The 17,816-nt window shown below is 38.9% G+C and overlaps 2 protein-coding genes across 2 annotated transcripts in view; one reads left to right on the top strand and one right to left on the bottom strand.

Annotated features, from left to right (window-relative positions):
* The window catches only part of LOC111330226 (uncharacterized), a 47,705-nt gene extending 40,731 nt beyond the window's left edge, over window positions 1–6,974 (bottom strand). The window contains exons 1-7 of the mRNA XM_088745685.1: window positions 6,964–6,974; window positions 6,409–6,416; window positions 3,789–4,418; window positions 3,080–3,308; window positions 2,089–2,444; window positions 1,629–1,856; window positions 469–699 (exon numbers count right to left, since the gene is read on the bottom strand). Coding sequence (XP_088601811.1) covers window positions 469–699; window positions 1,629–1,856; window positions 2,089–2,444; window positions 3,080–3,308; window positions 3,789–4,418; window positions 6,409–6,416; window positions 6,964–6,974 — 1,693 coding nt within the window. The remainder of the gene's footprint in view (window positions 1–468; window positions 700–1,628; window positions 1,857–2,088; window positions 2,445–3,079; window positions 3,309–3,788; window positions 4,419–6,408; window positions 6,417–6,963) is intronic.
* A 4,566-nt stretch (window positions 6,975–11,540) lies between these two features.
* Window positions 11,541–16,248, top strand: LOC111330227 (EGF-like repeat and discoidin I-like domain-containing protein 3). The gene is made up of 5 exons (XM_088745683.1): window positions 11,541–11,628; window positions 12,676–12,998; window positions 13,620–13,758; window positions 15,298–15,626; window positions 16,081–16,248. The coding sequence occupies exons 1-5, from the start codon at window positions 11,541–11,543 to the stop codon at window positions 16,246–16,248; spliced, it is 1,047 nt and encodes a 348-aa protein (XP_088601809.1).
* Window positions 16,249–17,816: the final 1,568 nt, after the last annotated feature.

The raw sequence follows: 17,816 nt of genomic DNA, 5'->3' as shown, positions 1-17,816 counted from the left end.
AGAGCAGAATTTGATTGAAAAATTTAGGATTTCGTTTGAGGTATTTTGACTCAAACTCAATTTCTTTATTTACCTGTAGCGCCTGCAAAAGAGCTTACGGCTCAAGAATCGGCTTGTTCAGCCACTATAAGCGCTGCATTTTCAAAAGAGTCTGACCACGAGTGAAGTTATGCCACAGTCTCACGAGATGAAAGGTTGCCAATTAGGGTATTTTGGCTTATCTACACAACATACTGAACATAACAAAGAGTTCTTAATTTTACAATAATCTGAATTTTTCTCATTTCTCTTTCAAGTTAAAGTTTTCTTTACAGCTTTTGCAGTGAAAGAGAAATTATTTCGAAAAACGTTTACTCACATATCTCCATCCTCAAGTTTTTTTTTTGTCAGTGGGATTACAAAATAATTGTGTATCAGTTTTTCTTTAACGAACGTGGCACGAAAATAAGTTTGGACCTAAATTCTCACCTCCCCAGCTTTTGTCGAGAAATCCACCAAATAGGTTTTCTCGTACTCTTATGAAAGTAACCGTTGGTCCTTTTCCGTCACATGCCGAATGAAAATCATGTCCTTGCCAGCCAGGAAAAGCTTTAAAACAGCGATACCAGTTTCCATCTTGGGAAAGAACACCATTCAGCAAAGTTCCAAGAAATACATCATGTTCATCACTAAATCCAGTGATGTTGGTAATGAAGCGAACTGCAATAAGATACCAAGGCTCAAATTGCAATTTGGTTATTTCCACAAACATAATTAAGTAAAAGATTTCTAACTCACTTGTCGATCGCTTGAAACAAACAGTGCAATTCTGTTTGCAGCTTCTGAGGAAGTTAAATTCAATTTTCGTTATACTTCAGTGTCGTAAAGAATTAACATTCCTGACTTAAGTAAAGGTTTGAAGGTGACCTTCTGTACCATAAATGGACTTATTTAATCACTTTCACCAGAGTGTGGTGAGGGTCGCACAACAGAGCGAGGCTCCAAATTAAGTGGACCCAATATCCCACCCATCCCACCCCAGGGAAGGACATCCATCACACTGTAATCTCGTGTGTGGAAAATTAACGTCTCCTATCCCAACCCTGCAGGAGACGGGACCTCCATTTATTCGTCCCTATCCGAGAAGACTAGAATATCTAACCATTTCTTGACGTTATAGAAAGGTAGCAAATTCTTCTCAATTATTTTAAGACCCTGAGTGTTGGTCCGGCCGGGGCTCGAACCCTCGACCTCCCGCACAACAGTCCAGCGCTCTATCCATTGAGCTAACCGGGAGGACGATTCGAAACACAATACGTAGCTCAGGGCCTCAGTCGAATCGTCCATTTATCATTTCTTAACTTTGGTTCGGACTTGAAGCAAACTTGTCACAAACTAATTTATAAAGCATGCACAAGACTGTTTGATTATGGAAAAGAAATGTCACACAAATAAAGTCGACATTTGGATGGCAACCAAAGTTGACTAAAGAAAACACACAGGTCAGCCCCAGGCCTCAACGGCACATGACATTTCTCGCCACCATTCACAATGTACAACGTCTTCTCTCCAGTGGTAAAGCATCGGACTAATGATGCAATTGTCTGGGACAGAATTAACAAGTACAATCAAACAAAGATTAAACTTACATTTATGTCGAAGCCAGAAACTTAGCGAAAATCCATGCCGACAAAGACTTGGGTCACTCAGGCACTCTGATTCGTAATTGTCGAAGTCGATGAAATCTGATGCCGTGACACTGGCCGCGCCTTTTAGTGAGTCCCAGTCCTCGGTTAAGAAAGTTCCTTTTTTACCGGAGAGACCATCATAAGTCTCATTCGATATAGTAGATTTTTTGAAGATCCAATGTGACGACTCTGAACGGGTTAAAAAAATAACAAAGTAAAAATAGTTAACGAAAGCGTAACTTTTTATATGCGTCTAATTAGGCAATCTCTCTTCCAGAAAAAATTTCGTACTTCGATTGTTTGCCATGAAACTTTTACTTTGCTCCGTCTCTTTATACGGTTTTCAAACCGTAATCACACTCCCCCTTCCACTTCTAAAGCTAGCGGGGGAAGAGCAAGGAAGAGCTCTTTGTCAACTTACCTTGAAATATACAGAGTGAAGTGCTGACTTTGGGAACATTTCCTTTCCGCCATAAATATACTTCCGGCCACGGTACGATATTTCCGGTCATTGATGAGCACGCATACGCCATTTCCTCAATCTGAGACGTAATTTTCATGTATTTATCCCACATGTTGAATCCAGTAATGACGCCACTAAACATTCCAACCTTCAAGAAACTGGTTCCTGTGCTAAAGTTACTGGCCAAGCCTACCCCTTCTTCTCTCTTAACGCCGTCAGTGTAAAACATCCAGCTCCCACTGAGAGAGAGTCTTGTAATGCACACATGGTGCCATTCATCATTTGTTACGACGGCATCCAGCACGGTGAAGGTTCTAGATATTTATAGTAGGAAAATAAATTAATAGGGGACAAGATTGGGTTTCAACAACTGCAAGGAAGCTTCACACAGGGGACTGGACTTAGATCATTTATTGCCGGGGGGAGAGGGTGGATAATTTTGGGGTGATTCACACAATTTTTTACTGAGATCGGAGGTGGATCAGTCGCCACCAACAGGGTATAAGGGGGTACGAAAGTAAATTGACTACTAATAAACAGCCAATGAGGGGGGATTATATAAAAATAACAGAACCTCATGGGGGATAAGGTAAATTCCATCGTGACACAACTAAAAACCTTCGACCCACTACCCCCTAGCAATAATCGTAACCGGTCCTTAAAGGATTTCTTTTCAAATTAGACCTTTTGGCAAGCTGGAAGAGGGTTACCAATCACAAATGATTACGGAGCAGATCCGGTTAATCTGGTTTCGCTTAATGTGGAAACCGAATAATTTGGCTGCGGAAAGACCTCCCTAGAAATGTGACTTGTGAAAACGGTGTTGCATAGAAATGTTCGAGGTACAAACGACGTATAGGTCTGGCTGTGATGCCGTATTTAAACGGAATTTTTGGTATGTGATCTCCACGGCTAGTTTATTTGGGTTTCTATGTAAGTCAACACTTACATCTCATCATTGTTTACTTGAAAGGCATGGTCGGCAGTACCCCTGAAGGAGAAGCTCAGGACAACTTGATCTGTATGTTGATGAAGTGAGAATACTTTTGACCAGCTTGACGTTTCTTTGGTCTTCATCCACCAACAGGCCGTGACATCCTGAAGGTCAGTGATCCGAGGAAGATGCACGTAATCAGCTGGACTCCCACTGAAGACCAGGTTATATGACCACTCACGTTCTTTGGACAGAAAAAAATGACAAAAAAAAAAAAACAATCAAACAAAAGGTAGTAATCATGTTGACATTAATCTAGAACTCACGCTGTACTTTGGTTTCCATTTTTCTTCTATGTAAGCAAACATCATGGGAAAGTTTCATCTTATTCGGTGAAACAAAACTGGAGCAAATTGCCAATCTAGACGTTTCGTAAGTTAATCCAAGATGGCGACTATCCTGTATATCATGTCTGATGACAACACAATCCTTTTTTCACCCCCGGTTCCCCCTCCCCCCTCCCCCCTGATTATGCCACGAACAATAGAATTTATCTTTTACAGCCCAACAAATGATGTGCGAGAGCATATCACACACTTCTGATAAGAGCCATAACCGGAGAATAAGGCTGCAAGGTTGCACTCTTTCTGCAACTTCCTTGGCCGTTACGAACTCTAAAACTATCATTTCCTTCTATTTATCCCATGCTGTCTAAAAACTTTACCTCGGTGGGGTTTTAATTTCATCTCGGATTCCTTGAGAGGAATATAGTCCCCCTTCCAGTGGTACCAAGAAACACTCGCAGGTCCTTCTCCAGTGTATAGACCATTTAAATTTGACCACTGGCAATTTTTGTACCACCAAGCCCCTGTCAAATATTGTGCACAGGTTCCATTGGCAAAGTCGTTGTCTCGATCCTTTGTGCTAAACATCATATCCTCGTGTTGACCAGAAAAGGAATCTCCCGCTGTACCAGAAAACTCCGCAAAATGTAAAACATACTTTTCGTCCTCTGAGCCCACTTGAAAGGACTGATAAGACGCATGCACCGTAAAGTTTGCATGGTCTTTGAGCTCGATTAAAAGTTGTGAATTATGAGATGTTATTCTGTGAATGTTCTCATTTCCGAGCCAAAATTCAGAGGATAAATTACCGAAGCCATTTTTGTAATCAATCCAGTTCAGATAAAAGTCAACTGAACCATCCCGTCTACGTTGGAAGACAGTCCATCCTCCTCCATTTGTTTCCTGGTCACAAAAAACGGAAAAAGTATTATTTCCATCTGGGTTGATGTTATAGATGCCACTGTCGGTATGACCTTCGTGAAGCAGATCCAAGCAGTCGCGCCCATGTACTACAAAGAAACAACAGAGGTCAGAATTCTGTGTCTAATTTATGGTTACTAATAACAACATTGTTTCTTATTAAGAGCCTGCGGTAGAGTAACTTTGAAAAAATAAAATGTTCAAAGGTAACGTGTCATTATTAGCTACAACCACTGAGGCTTTGCACGCGAAAATAATGTATTTTCCTGTTACATAATGGGTTTTATAAACAATTTTGTGCTACTTAAGGGAACGTTAACTCGTTTAATCTTAGCTTCACTCGTTGGAAATAAAATGCTGATGCATTCGTTTTGCACGGAAAACGTCAGTCAGCAAGAGGTTCATAATTGACAAGGCGCTAAACTGTTCAGTACCTACCCAGATGGAAATATGATGATAAAGCCAAAACATAAATGCCCTGCAAAACATAATAAATGTTTAATTCAAGTGTGACTGATTGGATCACCAAATACGGAAAGGCAGTCTTGACACTTGTTATTTGAGTTCGGTCAGAAACAGAAACTGTTCCAACAATGAATATTTTGAGCATAACTTCTTCGCTAATAATAGATAAATGTAAGCCCTGATTGGTCGAGCATCAGTGCGTCATACTATGCGAAGCACAGCAAGGCACGGATTAAAATAAACCCTTTGCTCTGCTTTGATTTCTTTAATCTGAGGATTTGAAAGGTATGTTATAATTTTCTATATCAGCGTCATGTTGAGTTTATATTTCTGTTCTTAGACACATGTGCATAACAACTTTATTGATCGAAATCCATGATGTTGCTCATTAGCACCATGGCGTCTCCTTATTAGGAAGAGGAAATTGAGAAACATGGTTGAATATTGAGGATCATCGACGATATGTCTTCCGCTACACTTTGGCTCCTCCGGAGCGACAGTTATCAGCAACAGAACACATATTGAACACATGAATTTTTCAAATCACTCTCTCAAGGATAAAACTATTTTTCTCGTAAATAGTTCCATGAAATCTTGAATCGTTTTATTTGTAAACGAAAGGTTAAAATGATTCATTCCGCGTCACTGATATCAGGATTTCAAATCTTCATTGCCTTTCATAAAAATGAGCGTCTTTGGTAATTAAGTTTCTTTTAACGCGGGCCCCTTCGTTTAAAAAGTTAAACTATATTACGTTACGCACGTAAATCCAACATAACATGAAGTGATTAGCCTCAATTCAGCTGCAAATTTTCCGACGAGTTTAGCCGCGAGATTTCAAACCTTTCAAGATTGTTTTTCCGTTCCACTCCAATTGGGGCTCAAAATGGAAAAAAGATATGCTAAGCAATGCTCGTTTCCAACAAGTAGCTCTATCAAGCGACGAACTGAATTAGCTTTGCAGTGCACAGTACTTCATTTCCAACCGATATGAGTGATGGCTGGAGAGAGAAAACTGAGTTTACTGAATTCAAGCGAGGCTTTGCAACAGTAGGACCCTTCTTTAAAATTGTAAATATTTTTTTTAAGCGCTGATGTCCTAAAAGGTTGCTCAGAAGAAGATTTTGTTTTAAAATCGTACAATTTATAATAAGGTATGTAACTTTCTGGCCGTGAATTCTAGTGAATTAGTCTCGCACTCAAGAAACTGGGCCAGCTCTCAGCTAGCGCTCGAGCAACTTTTATGCCTCTCTCGTGTTCTTAAAACTTCCTGTATGTATCCATAACTCGATATAGGTCAGTACAGCTAAAGGTATGGATTCATTCTTTGACGTCAACGAGTGACTATCTTTTCTAAGTCTCTATGGACTGTTTATCGGTCTATAAGCTGCCTAAACATCAGTTGACTTGAGTTGCCATCAAGTTTATAAATAATTTGACTACGATTAAATCATTCATTTCCTCTCGGGAAGTGCTTTGTAAGAGACTCGACGTTAGTTCTAACGTCATCGTGCATCGCAAATTTTTGCACAAAGTTGTATAAAGTCTTAAGATTTTGATGCGATTCTTTGCCAAAGATAGCCAGAAATTCAATGAATATTTTTTAATGCTTACAAACTAATCTAAAGACACAGAATACCTAATAAAGAAAATTCATGTAAGATCAGTCTTACCAGCATATGCACGCAATGGTTCCTCATCCAAGCTTTTGGATCGCAGTGGTATTAAAACTTTCTCTTTAATTCTTACTACAGATATCAAGGTAGGGGTAACTTTTCGAAGAGCTATATACGCTCTGTGCCATTGCTAAAAAATATATTTTATCATACTGTGGCGTGTTTCTCGTTCTCCTTGAATCTCCGTTTTAATTTTGATCAATTTGAACTTCGGCATAAAAACACCTGCCGCCCAGTTGGGCGGGCAATTTACAATTTTTTTTTTGCATAATCTCGGTAGCTCCAACTGAGATGTTAATTTACGCCAGTCTTTCTGACTATTTATTACCTCAATTTGCCTGGTTATGATTGCTTTGCGAGGTAATTTATTTTTTTAAGCTTCCTTCAGCTTCCTTTGAGCACATAGTTCTTCTGATTTTCAGACTCCTTACGATTAATTCGTATCTAAAACGGTGTTTGGCCTGACTCTGTAATTGCGTGACTCTACACTTACCTTTGAACCATTTTGACAAACTCAGTAATAGATACCTGAGTTGTTTATCTAAATATAACATCAACACCGGCAGAAACCTAAAAACCTAAAACACCAAATAAAAGAGGAACGGAAACTTATTCTCTGGTATTTGAATAACTAAAAAGATGTGGCTAAATAATGATAATTACGTATGATGCACGATCCTCGCAGTAGATAGCGCTATTATGCAATAGCGAAAATCAGACCTGAAAAAAATCAGGCCTGTACGGGATTCCAACCACTGACCTCTGCGATACTAGTGCAGCGCTCTACCAATTGAGCTAACAAGCCAACTGGGAGCAGGCCGTTAAGTTGATTCGTAATAAACCCGTGATGATAAATCAGATACAATGAATATATGAACTTCATGTATTCATTGTATAATGATAACTATTAAAACTGGATCATTGGATAATGCAATTCAAGAATTTTTATTGCCTCAGCCATTATGGTATATGAGCCAATATACCATAATCTAATTTCTGTACATTGTTAAATCCGGTTTCTTCTCACATAATAAAGTCGAGAAGATTTGTCTAATAGCTTGGGGGCGTTTTTTTTAACAAAACAATTATTCCATTCGCGTTATAGGATATGAGATGATTATAGCCAACTCGGCGCTACGCGTCTCGTTGGCTATCTATCATCTCATATCCAACGCGCGCTCGTGGAATAATTAATTATCTTTTACCCATCGTTATTTTGTTCAATGTCTATTCTTTCATTCGCAAATTTAAAATTTTCCTCCAAAGACCTTAAATCTAGCCAGTGCATGGATCATAATTTTGGTAACGGTGTTATAACTATCTTCCGACACGGATGGGAATTCACAGGTCCGCATACAGTCAAAACTGTGGTTCTTTTCCTAGTTTTTATTCCCACCGGTTGATTACTGCATAGTTATGGTGCATGAGCGAAAAGGCATTCTGAGTGCATTCACAACCTCCTTAAAAACAATTGAGGAAACCGTTTAAGACAATGAGGTGTGTAGTTGTTAAGGTTTAACTTGAACACGCATGGAACTAAGCTGAGCTTGATTTGCCAGCCTTTATGGTAGGGCAGTCTCCATTCACCCTGGAATACATTGAATCTCCACATGACTCTTACACTGTAGGTGTCTATGTCAAACTCTAAGTAAACTGCTGAACGGGAACGGAGGCTCACATCACAAATTAACGAACTGATCAAGTAAAGTGTTGTCAAGCGTGTGGAGGGATGGGTCTGGAAAGCTACACAATAGAGCGAACAGAGGATGTAACAATCGAGAATATTAAACAAACAAAGGTACAAAGATTGTTGAATGTTTCCTGAGTTATTCATCACAATGAACTTAAAATGCCACTGGGGTGAGAAATGATAGAATCCAATAAATATATTGATGCACTAAATCTCAGGAATAACAACGACATAATGTAACTCCACGAGAGATATTTTAAACGATAAACTTTTAGCCATGACCCATCTTCCTCTGCCAAAACTATTGGTAAGTGTTTAAATTTTTTAGACCAGTCTTGGGAGTTTATGATATTAGCTTGCTACATAGTTTTACCTAATTCTGTTTAATTATTGTTTTCATGAGATTTGAAAGTTTGATAACAACGAAGAAAGTGTTTTGCGTACTTTGAAATCAACGAAATTCACTTAAAATTTTACCATTCCTATTTTTATTCGTAGATCTTGAATAAGACTTGAAGGCACACAATTATCTACAAAAACCTTTGTTAAAATCAGTTTCCTGATGATTCTTATGGCTGAGCGAGAATCTCCTTGTAAATTTGAATTGTTTTAGATTTTTTTCATTGGACTAGTTCTTAACCCTCGTGTACAAACTTCACGATGCTCTGCCTACTTTTATTAACGAGGTTTTCCCACCCTGAATCAGTATAATTGCCTCTGACAATGAAGATTGTAGCTAGGGATATTTCGCGTAATAGTAGTCTGATTCTTGTTGGTGGTCTGATGAAAGTCGCTATCATAACTTTTCATCGTTATTTCGGAGATAAAACTTTTTAAAAAGGAAAAATTATATGTTAATATGCAGAAAATATGGTTGATGGTTTAATATGTTTTTATTCGATACCGTATAATAATTCAAACGGCTGATAAAAAGTCAAAACGTAGAATGAGAGGGGTGGTTTATTGTTCGCGTAGAATGGAAGTTGGAATGTCTGCATGGCAACACATTACGACATGAATTTTAAATTTAATTTAGCAATCTTGATATTTTGTTAATGCAAACCTAAGTCAAAACGTAGAATGAGAGGGGGGTCTATTGTTCGCGTAGAATGGAAGTTAGAATGTCTGCATGAAAACAAACGACGACATGAATTTTTGATTTAATTTAGCAATCTTGATTTTTTTTGTTATTGTAAACCTGAGAACTTTTGTTGCATTTCCCACTTTAAAATGTTTTATCAGATGTAATTCATAGCTGTTCAGCAAATTTTTCGTATAAGTGATTTCAGCGAAACATAATTATAACAATATTCAATCAGTAATGTCGCATCGATAATAATGTTGTTATTTACTAGAATATATTCAGAATAAATGTATGAATGTTTGCCATACGATAAGCATCCAGCTGATTTTTCTGACTCCAACACATATTCTACATGTTAATCATATTTTCAGGTATAATTTATCATTTTAAATAAGGTATACCAACAGAAAAAAACCTTTCACTTCAATACAATCTTTAGTTACCCGCAAGACAATGATGTGGTTTTTTGAAAATTTTTGAAAACGGTTTTCCTTACCTAGTCACCGACTTGTGACACTTGAGGGTAAATTTGCAAAAAAGGAAAAAGTCCTTAAATTTCTTATCATGCTGATGGAATATTTGATTTTAAGCTATTCACAAACAAACGCTAGTTTGGAAGTGTCGTGCTCAGTATGTTCTATTCATAATGAAAACAGTTTATACCTAAATTGTAGTTACTAATAATAATAATAACTTTATTTCTATAGCGGTATATACAAAAGCTCTATATCGCTTTACAATCTTACAGCCCCCAAAATGTAAAGATGGGAACTTTTTAAGGCAATTGTTCACACAAGATGACGGAGCGTGAATACGGGGCACGCGTCACATTGAGACATCTATATATTTAGTAGACATCTATATTTATACAGGATAGCCCCTTCAGTGTAGTAAACACTGGTATCAACGAGGGTCCTGTTAACCACCCTTCCCATACCCACCCATTCCACCCCAGGGGAGGACATCCATCGCACAGTAATCTCGTGCGTGGGAAATTAACGTCTCCTGCCCCTAACCCTGTAGGAGACGGGACCTCCATTTATTCGTCCCTATCCGAGAAGACTAGAATATCTAACCCCATTTCTTGATATTATAGGCAGATTCATGCTGACGTCATTGTTTACATTTTTGCTCATTTGCATACGGCTTTGCGTAAAGAAGGAAGCATGTTAGATACAAATTGACTCCAGGCAAATAAAGAGCTAGAAAACCTTAATACATGGTGAAATGTTTAGCACTTTGGGTGTCATATTCAAGGAGAAATAGTCCATCAAAAACTGCAAAATTTCTGGGTGGCAAAAGCGCTAATAAGCTCATACATTCTATGTAAAATTTTGAGTTTTTAAACCCGTGTTGCTCAAAAAGAATTGAATGCATCGGGCTCGTATTCATTGGCCGAATTAATCGTACTTTGACCTTTCGATATTTTAGCTCCATCAGAAACTGAATTGCTTATGCTAATGAGGCAAATATTGTAAACAAGGATTCCCCTATAGAAAGGTAGCATAATCTTCTCAATTATTTTAAGACCCTGAGTGTTGGTCCGGCCGGGGCTCGAACCCTCGACCTCCCGCACAACAGTCCAGCGCTCTATCCATTGAGCTAACCGGGAGGCGGTTTGAACCTAATAATGCATAATGCACGTAAAGGCCCCACTCACCTTATGGTCTCTGTGGTTCAGCGGTAGAACGTCACAGCACTAGATCCGTTACATTAGGGACCTTAGGCAACCACGACGGCGACGGCAAAGAGGACGTGGAAAAACAAAAGATCTAATTGGCAGAAAAATAGCTCAGCACGTGCATTTTGAAACTTTGTACATTTCTTAGCCGTCCTATGCAAAACAACAACGTGAAATCGCCAAAATTTGCATCGTCTGTGAACCGAAACCGCGACGGCAAATTATTTTAATTTCCATTTGGAACTCAACGCTACTTTTATACGTCATGCTGAAGTTGAGCTGTGGCACCGTATGAGACAGTAAGCTTATGCAGCCATTTTTGAAATTCTAACTAAGAGTAGAAATTCATTTTTTAATCGAAGTCTTCCTTGGCGTTGCCGTCAGTGACTGCTTAAGGTCCCTATTGAAGTTGTACTCCGTGTCCCACGCTCCTGAAGAGACGAATAAACATTCAGTTTCTATGGTAACAAAGTACTTGTGAGTAGCTCAGACCACGATCGTGTTGATTAAAATTTTCATATCTAAAAAATCATTAGATTGTTCGAATAAGACTGAAATAGGAACGGTATACAAGATCATCATTTATGGAAGGACAAGGCACATTCATGCATCTTGATGGAAAACACCTATTGTTTCTTGCAGAACCCTGGCCTTTTTATTGTAGTTATAATAACCTTCCAAGCCATCAAGACTGCTCAGGCAGGTACGTTCAACAAACATTGATGTCTTTTCTGATAGAATCCGTCCTTTCCAAGAAATAGTTATCCACGGAGCCTTTTATCAATTTTAAAGTAACCAAAAATAAACAACAAGAATACTTGCAAAATTACTACAAGAAGGGCTGACATTACTTACAACAATAAAAAAAGTTATTGCTAAAATTAACAAAACAACAATACTTACAATACTCGCAATGCTTACAAAACTAATGAATTTTATTTGTTTGGTTACGATACTATTTTCTTTGGAGGCAAAAGTTGCTGACAGTTTTGACATTGCTTACAATACTATGCTATGACATTGCTAACCTGTTTTACTTATTATCATCAGTATTGTATTGTTATAGTTGCTATTTTTGTTTTACAATATTTATGTGGTGTCGAAAGTTGGTTAGGCCTTGTTATCCTCGTTTCCCAACTTGCTGGTCGCTTCCATGTTCTTTCTTCGAGGTAATGTTTGGTATTTGAAGTGAAAAGTCCATATCTGATTGGCTGTGGCAATAAATTTGCTTCGGCTTCAAGAAACGCCTTTATTCACGACATGCACTGGATAAAAAATACACTTTCTCAATAAATAGCGAGGTTTTGAACCTCTGATGATACAGGATGTTTCTTTACCATCTTGAACCATCTGTTGACTTCTCTCTCTTACTACTTTTTCGACATCTGTGTAGTGTTTTACACCTCTTGGCATGGAGAGCGGTGAAATAGCAAATAGGCAGATCAGCGCCTCTTCATATTATAATGATGATGATAGATATGCACCCAGGCACGGAAGACTGAAAAAAGTTAAGTCGCTACCAGGAAGCCTGGGAGCTTGTAGTGTTGATAGCAAAAGAAGGTACTCGCGGTATCTAAGCCTGCAATTTCGAATGTGTTCTATTGGTTATAAGTATATACACAATCAGCCTAGTTGGCAAATCAAGCCATTTGATTTGTTCGCTATTATGTTGTAATGAATATGAATAACTCCCTTACGGGTAAATAGTACTTTGATGTTAAAACTAGGATTTGTTGCTACTGAATTCTAGAATGCATAGCAGCCCTGGGTATGGAAAGTGGTGAAATTCTTGACGGACAAATCAGTGCCTCTTCAAAACACAGCGACTCTCTCGCCCCCATTCACAGCAGACTACATTGGGGGCCAGGGAACCATGGAGCTTGGGCCGCTCGCACAAATGATGTCAATCAATGGCTTCAGATTGATCTGGGCAGTCAGTTCTTCAATGTGAAAGGTGTTGCAACACAAGGCAGACACAACGCGAACCAGTGGGTTAAGAAATACAAACTGCAGTACAGTGACAACGGCCTCAATTTTAATTTCTATAGAGAGGAAGGTAGCGGCACAGACAAGGTACGATCGAGGGCTGATTTATAAAATAGATTGTATTCAGTAACACAATATTCTATACTTTAAGAGTCTATCCCACTAATAACTCCATGCTATCATTTATGCGTAGTTCCGTGGCGGTTTCACTTGTCCTAGTTTACCAATTCTTGTCTTTCCTGGATTTAATGGAGAAGACATCAGTAAAATCGTCTTAATGATCGTATTAATCATATTTCAAGGTCTCTGTCAAGTTTAGATTCCAACGAAATTTCTCTAGCAACGCTCTTGGATGGTGGTACTCTGTCCTTGTGTTAGAAAACAGATTTTGCGATATATACTTTCTTTTCGAAGCTTCAATGACGAAGACACAATATGGACTATATAGATAGAAGTGTGTATTTCATGGCAGAGGTCTAACATACATATAAGCCCCAAATAAATACGTTCTTGTATTACGTGTTAGAAAAAAAAAATCTTTTCTATTACAATTGGCGACAATTTTTATGTTAGTGCATCATTCCTTTGGAACTGAAAATCGTTACTCAAATCCTCGTAACCATACCCTCTTGAATTGCCGCCTTGGGCACAAGGGAACTTCCGATATATATTGCTTCATGATTAACTTTTATCAATGTACCGTCTTAGCTCTTTACCGGAAACACTGACGAGAACTACGTTGTATCACATGACTTAAATCCATCCATCAGAGCACGCTTTGTTCGATTTCGACCAAGAGAGTGGCATGGACACATATCAATGAGAGCAGAACTCTACGGCTGTCAAGGTGTGGTCTAAGATCTAGGTCTCAATTGTTAAAGGGGAGCAGGGATGGCGCAGTGGTGAGAGCACTCGCCTCCCACCACTGTGGCCCGGGTTCGATTCCCGGACCTGGCGTCTCATGTGGGTTGAGTTTGTTGTTGGTTCTCGTCCTTGCTCCGAGGGTTTTTCCCCGGTCCTCCGGTTTTCCTCCCTCCGCAAAAACCAACATTTCCAAATTCCAATTCGATCTGGAACAGTGGACAAGAATAGCCACCCAGTGGATGTCCATTGTTAAATCATTATTTATTTATTTATTTATTTATTTAAAAAACAAGAACATCTAGCCATCTGTTTAACTATCAACTCATCACCATAACAACAGTAGACTTCCTTCATAAGACCAGCCTTTGAAACAACCACATTGATAATAGGAGCACATTTTGTACCTTAGAAAAACAGAAAGCCTAATCATTTTCTTATTTTACAATATCATAAAGCAGCGTTGGTTTGCTTTCAAATGTAATTTCCTTTTTAAAAGGTAACATCCTAGATAAACGGAAGATAATTTATTTCTATGCCAAAAAATGCAAAGCTTAACCTTAAGATAGAAAAAAATAAAGCTAGAATGAAAGATTTCGATCTGCATGCTTGAGGTCCTTTCACACCGTTCGTGCGAGAGGATGTGAGGCCGAAAAATAGGATAAAATACACACACACACACAACACACACACACACACACACAACACACACACACAACACACACACACACAGCACACACACACAACACACACACACACAACACACACACACACACAACACACACACACAACACACAATACACACACACAACACACACACACAACACACACACAACACACACACACACAACACACACACACACATACAACACACACACACACACACACACACACACACACAACACACCTTTATTTATTATAACAAGCAAATTTAACAGATTTATAAATTTATACAACCCGCATGTAGCAACGCTAATCGAGGCGGATTGCATAACTTCCAATAAAAGTTAGCAAAATACATCAATATTAAAATCAGATAAATAAATAGATAGGGCCTGGGAAGTGTCATAGCAGTGTATTTGGACACCTATCTCATATTTTGGAAAGAGCAATGGACATACGCTTCGGATGCTTGGGGAAAATATCACCTGTAGTGTCCTGAAATAGAATCTACAGGGTTCCAGAAGAAAAGGTTACCTAAAGCAGTCTTAAAGAAACACTGTCCAAAATGAGCTCGACAATAATAATAATAAAGGGGGGAGATGGCAAAAAGAACAGCCAAACACAGGGTCCTCAAAGAATGCACGGCCGACGCCCGATTCTCCTCTGTATAAGCTAAGATGGCCCACTCTAATCCAATGTAAAAGACAAAACAAAAAAAAGAAAAGAAACTTTTGATTTTAACTAAAATCTTGAGATAAGCGTAAGGAAGGATGCCGTAAATTAAGTGGCCATTAAGTTGTCATAGAGCTATCCTAGCGTAAAATATAATCCTAAAATATGTTTGTTTTTATCAAACTTTCAGCATGTCGAGATGATCATGGTATGGAAAGTGGTGTAATAACTAATGGTCAGATCAGTGCTTCTACTGAATATGATGCGAATCATTCTGCTGCACAAGGTAGATTAAATTTTCAACGCCACAACAACTTACAAGGAGCTTGGTCAGCTCACTTTAACGATGGTAATCAGTGGTTACAGGTTGATCTGGGTACTGTTTATAATGCGGTAACTCGTGTGGCAACACAGGGAAGACATGACGCGAATCAGTGGGTAACTGAGTACAAAATTCAGTATAGCAACGACGGCGTGAACCTCAAATATTACATGGAACACGGGCAAATTATTCACAAGGTGAGATATGGCTATTTGCAACTGAAAGTCAAAAGAAAACCGCCGTTTGAATTGATTTCGCTCTGTGCAGCCACTCATAGCTAACTAGTACTATAATAAAACCAACAACATAAAGGGGGTAGGTTTCTAAAGAAACTGTGGTGCTTTGTCGGTGGGAGTACCAACATGAAGGTAATTTTGGTTTTATCAACCGAGTTAATGATGTAAATTCGCCCCCATAAAGAGTTTCAAAGCTGACATTTCGAGCGTTAGCCTTTCGTCAGAGCGAATGACGAAGAGCTAACACTCGAAATGTCAGCTTTAAAACTCAATTCGATGGCCAATTTACATTTTTATCAATTTAGTTGGTAACACTTGAAAATAAAGTCAATAGCGACTTGCATATACTTTATTTTTCCTGTGTTACGGGCAATGTTCGGTTTTATTTAGATTTCATCTCACTTTGTTACTTCAGGTATTTACTGGAAACACAGACCGCGATACAATTGTGTTACATGATCTAGATCCACCAATCAGGGCTCGTTACATCCGATTTCATTCTGTTACCTGGTATTCTCACATATCCATGAGAGTGGAACTTTATGGCTGTCAAGGTATCGTATTGAATGGTGCAAGGTCGTAGCCAGAGGGGTGGTCCTGGGGTGCCCGTGACCCCCCCCCCCCCCTTGGTAGGCCTTCTTTAGAGCATACAACCTACAATATTCAGGTGACGAAAACGCCATGACAATATCTTGGCCGAAAAAGCCATTGTTGAAAAGCCCACTTTTTCAAAATTCGTTTTTTTTTTGTGAAGTATTTTTGTCAACGGCTCTTGTATTTAGTTAATATGGGCCTTCATGCCGCGATAATACGATAATACGACTGAGCCCGCTGATACACACGCGAGAGCAGTGGTGTAAATGGTGAGTAGCCTCTGTGACCCCCCCTTTCCCTTTGGAAAATCCTGGCTACGCCCCTGTGGTGGATACAATGAAAACTATTTTCGCAATATAGGAGGCAGTTTCTGACCCCTAAGTTACTTCTATTTCCTACTCATTCCTTTTCCACAACAAAAAGAAGGCAATAAGAAATAACTACAGGTGGCACTGAGCTAAGTTGTGAACATGCAAAGTACTGACCGCATATCCATTTTACTCAGACATCAAATCAGTGTAAGCTTTCTTTAAAGCCTTCATAACTACGTTAACGCCAATGTTTTGTCTATTTTGCCAACCTGATTGATTAGAGTGCCAAGAATCATTAGGAGTGGAGACTAACGAAATTCCTGACGGTCAGCTCAAAGCTTCGTCTATGCTGAATGGCAATCTAGCTCCTAAATTTGGAAGACTTCACCTGGAAAAAGAGTTGCCTCATCGGGAAGGTTCTTGGGCCGCATTACACAATGACACCGACCAATGGCTTCAGGTTGATGTGGGCACATACTATGTTAAAGTAACACGTGTGGCAACACAAGGACGAAATGGCAGCGAGGAGTGGGTGACTCAATACAGGCTGCAGTACGGTGATGATGTAGTAAGCTTGCACCACTACAAGGAATACAATCAAGACATTAACAAGGTGAGCAAGCACCGTTATGACTGGATTCGACACCAAATTTTCAGAGGCGAGATTACGAGAAATGCCAAAGAGAATTTATTTTTATATCTTAGGAGTGAAAAGATTAATAGTTCGCCTCTTTCCTGCTTATGACGTGGGCGAGAAAAAACGGAGTTTCAACAAGAATTGATACTGCAGAAAAGTAACTTCCTTACTTTCTACTCTTCTCGTTTAGCAAAACAACTCCTTTGACAGTGTTCTTATTACGTAGGTTTTCGAAGGAAACACAGACGCAGACAGCGTTGTATCACATGACCTAGTTCCACCAATAAGAGCTCGTTATGTCCGTTTTCTGCCAGGAGCTTGGCATGATCATATATCAATGAGAGTGGATCTATATGGATGCCAAGGTATTTTACAAAAGTCTGATTTCCGCTATCCTTTAAGGACACTGTCACACAGTGATGATATTCGTAGAATACTAATGTGATTTTCTAACACTGTTAAGAAGGATGGCGCTTATCAAAGCAGTTCGCTAGACTTCTCAAGAAACCTTCAACGATGGTTTAAGTTGAAACTCATTGGCATTTTTTTTTTCGCGTCTTAAGGGGTCGGGGATCAATGTGAAATTTTAATTTAACCTGTTTCTGTGAT

The sequence above is a fragment of the Stylophora pistillata genome, chromosome 14 (genome assembly GCF_964205215.1).
Source record: "Stylophora pistillata chromosome 14, jaStyPist1.2, whole genome shotgun sequence".
NCBI lineage: Eukaryota > Metazoa > Cnidaria > Anthozoa > Scleractinia > Pocilloporidae > Stylophora > Stylophora pistillata.
The sequence above is the reverse complement of the archived record's forward strand: the minus strand, read 5'-3'. Positions and strand labels throughout refer to the sequence as shown.

Excerpts from the sequence above, each read along its gene's own strand:
- LOC111330227 (XM_088745683.1), top strand. The coding sequence starts at position 11,541 with ATGGAAAACACCTATTGTTTCTTGCAGAACCCTGGCCTTTTTATTGTA. Across the intron at positions 12,999-13,619 it reads AAGGTAGCGGCACAGACAAG|CTCTTTACCGGAAACACTGA; the intron begins GTACGATCGAGG and ends GTACCGTCTTAG. Across the intron at positions 13,759-15,297 it reads AGAACTCTACGGCTGTCAAG|CATGTCGAGATGATCATGGT; the intron begins GTGTGGTCTAAG and ends TCAAACTTTCAG.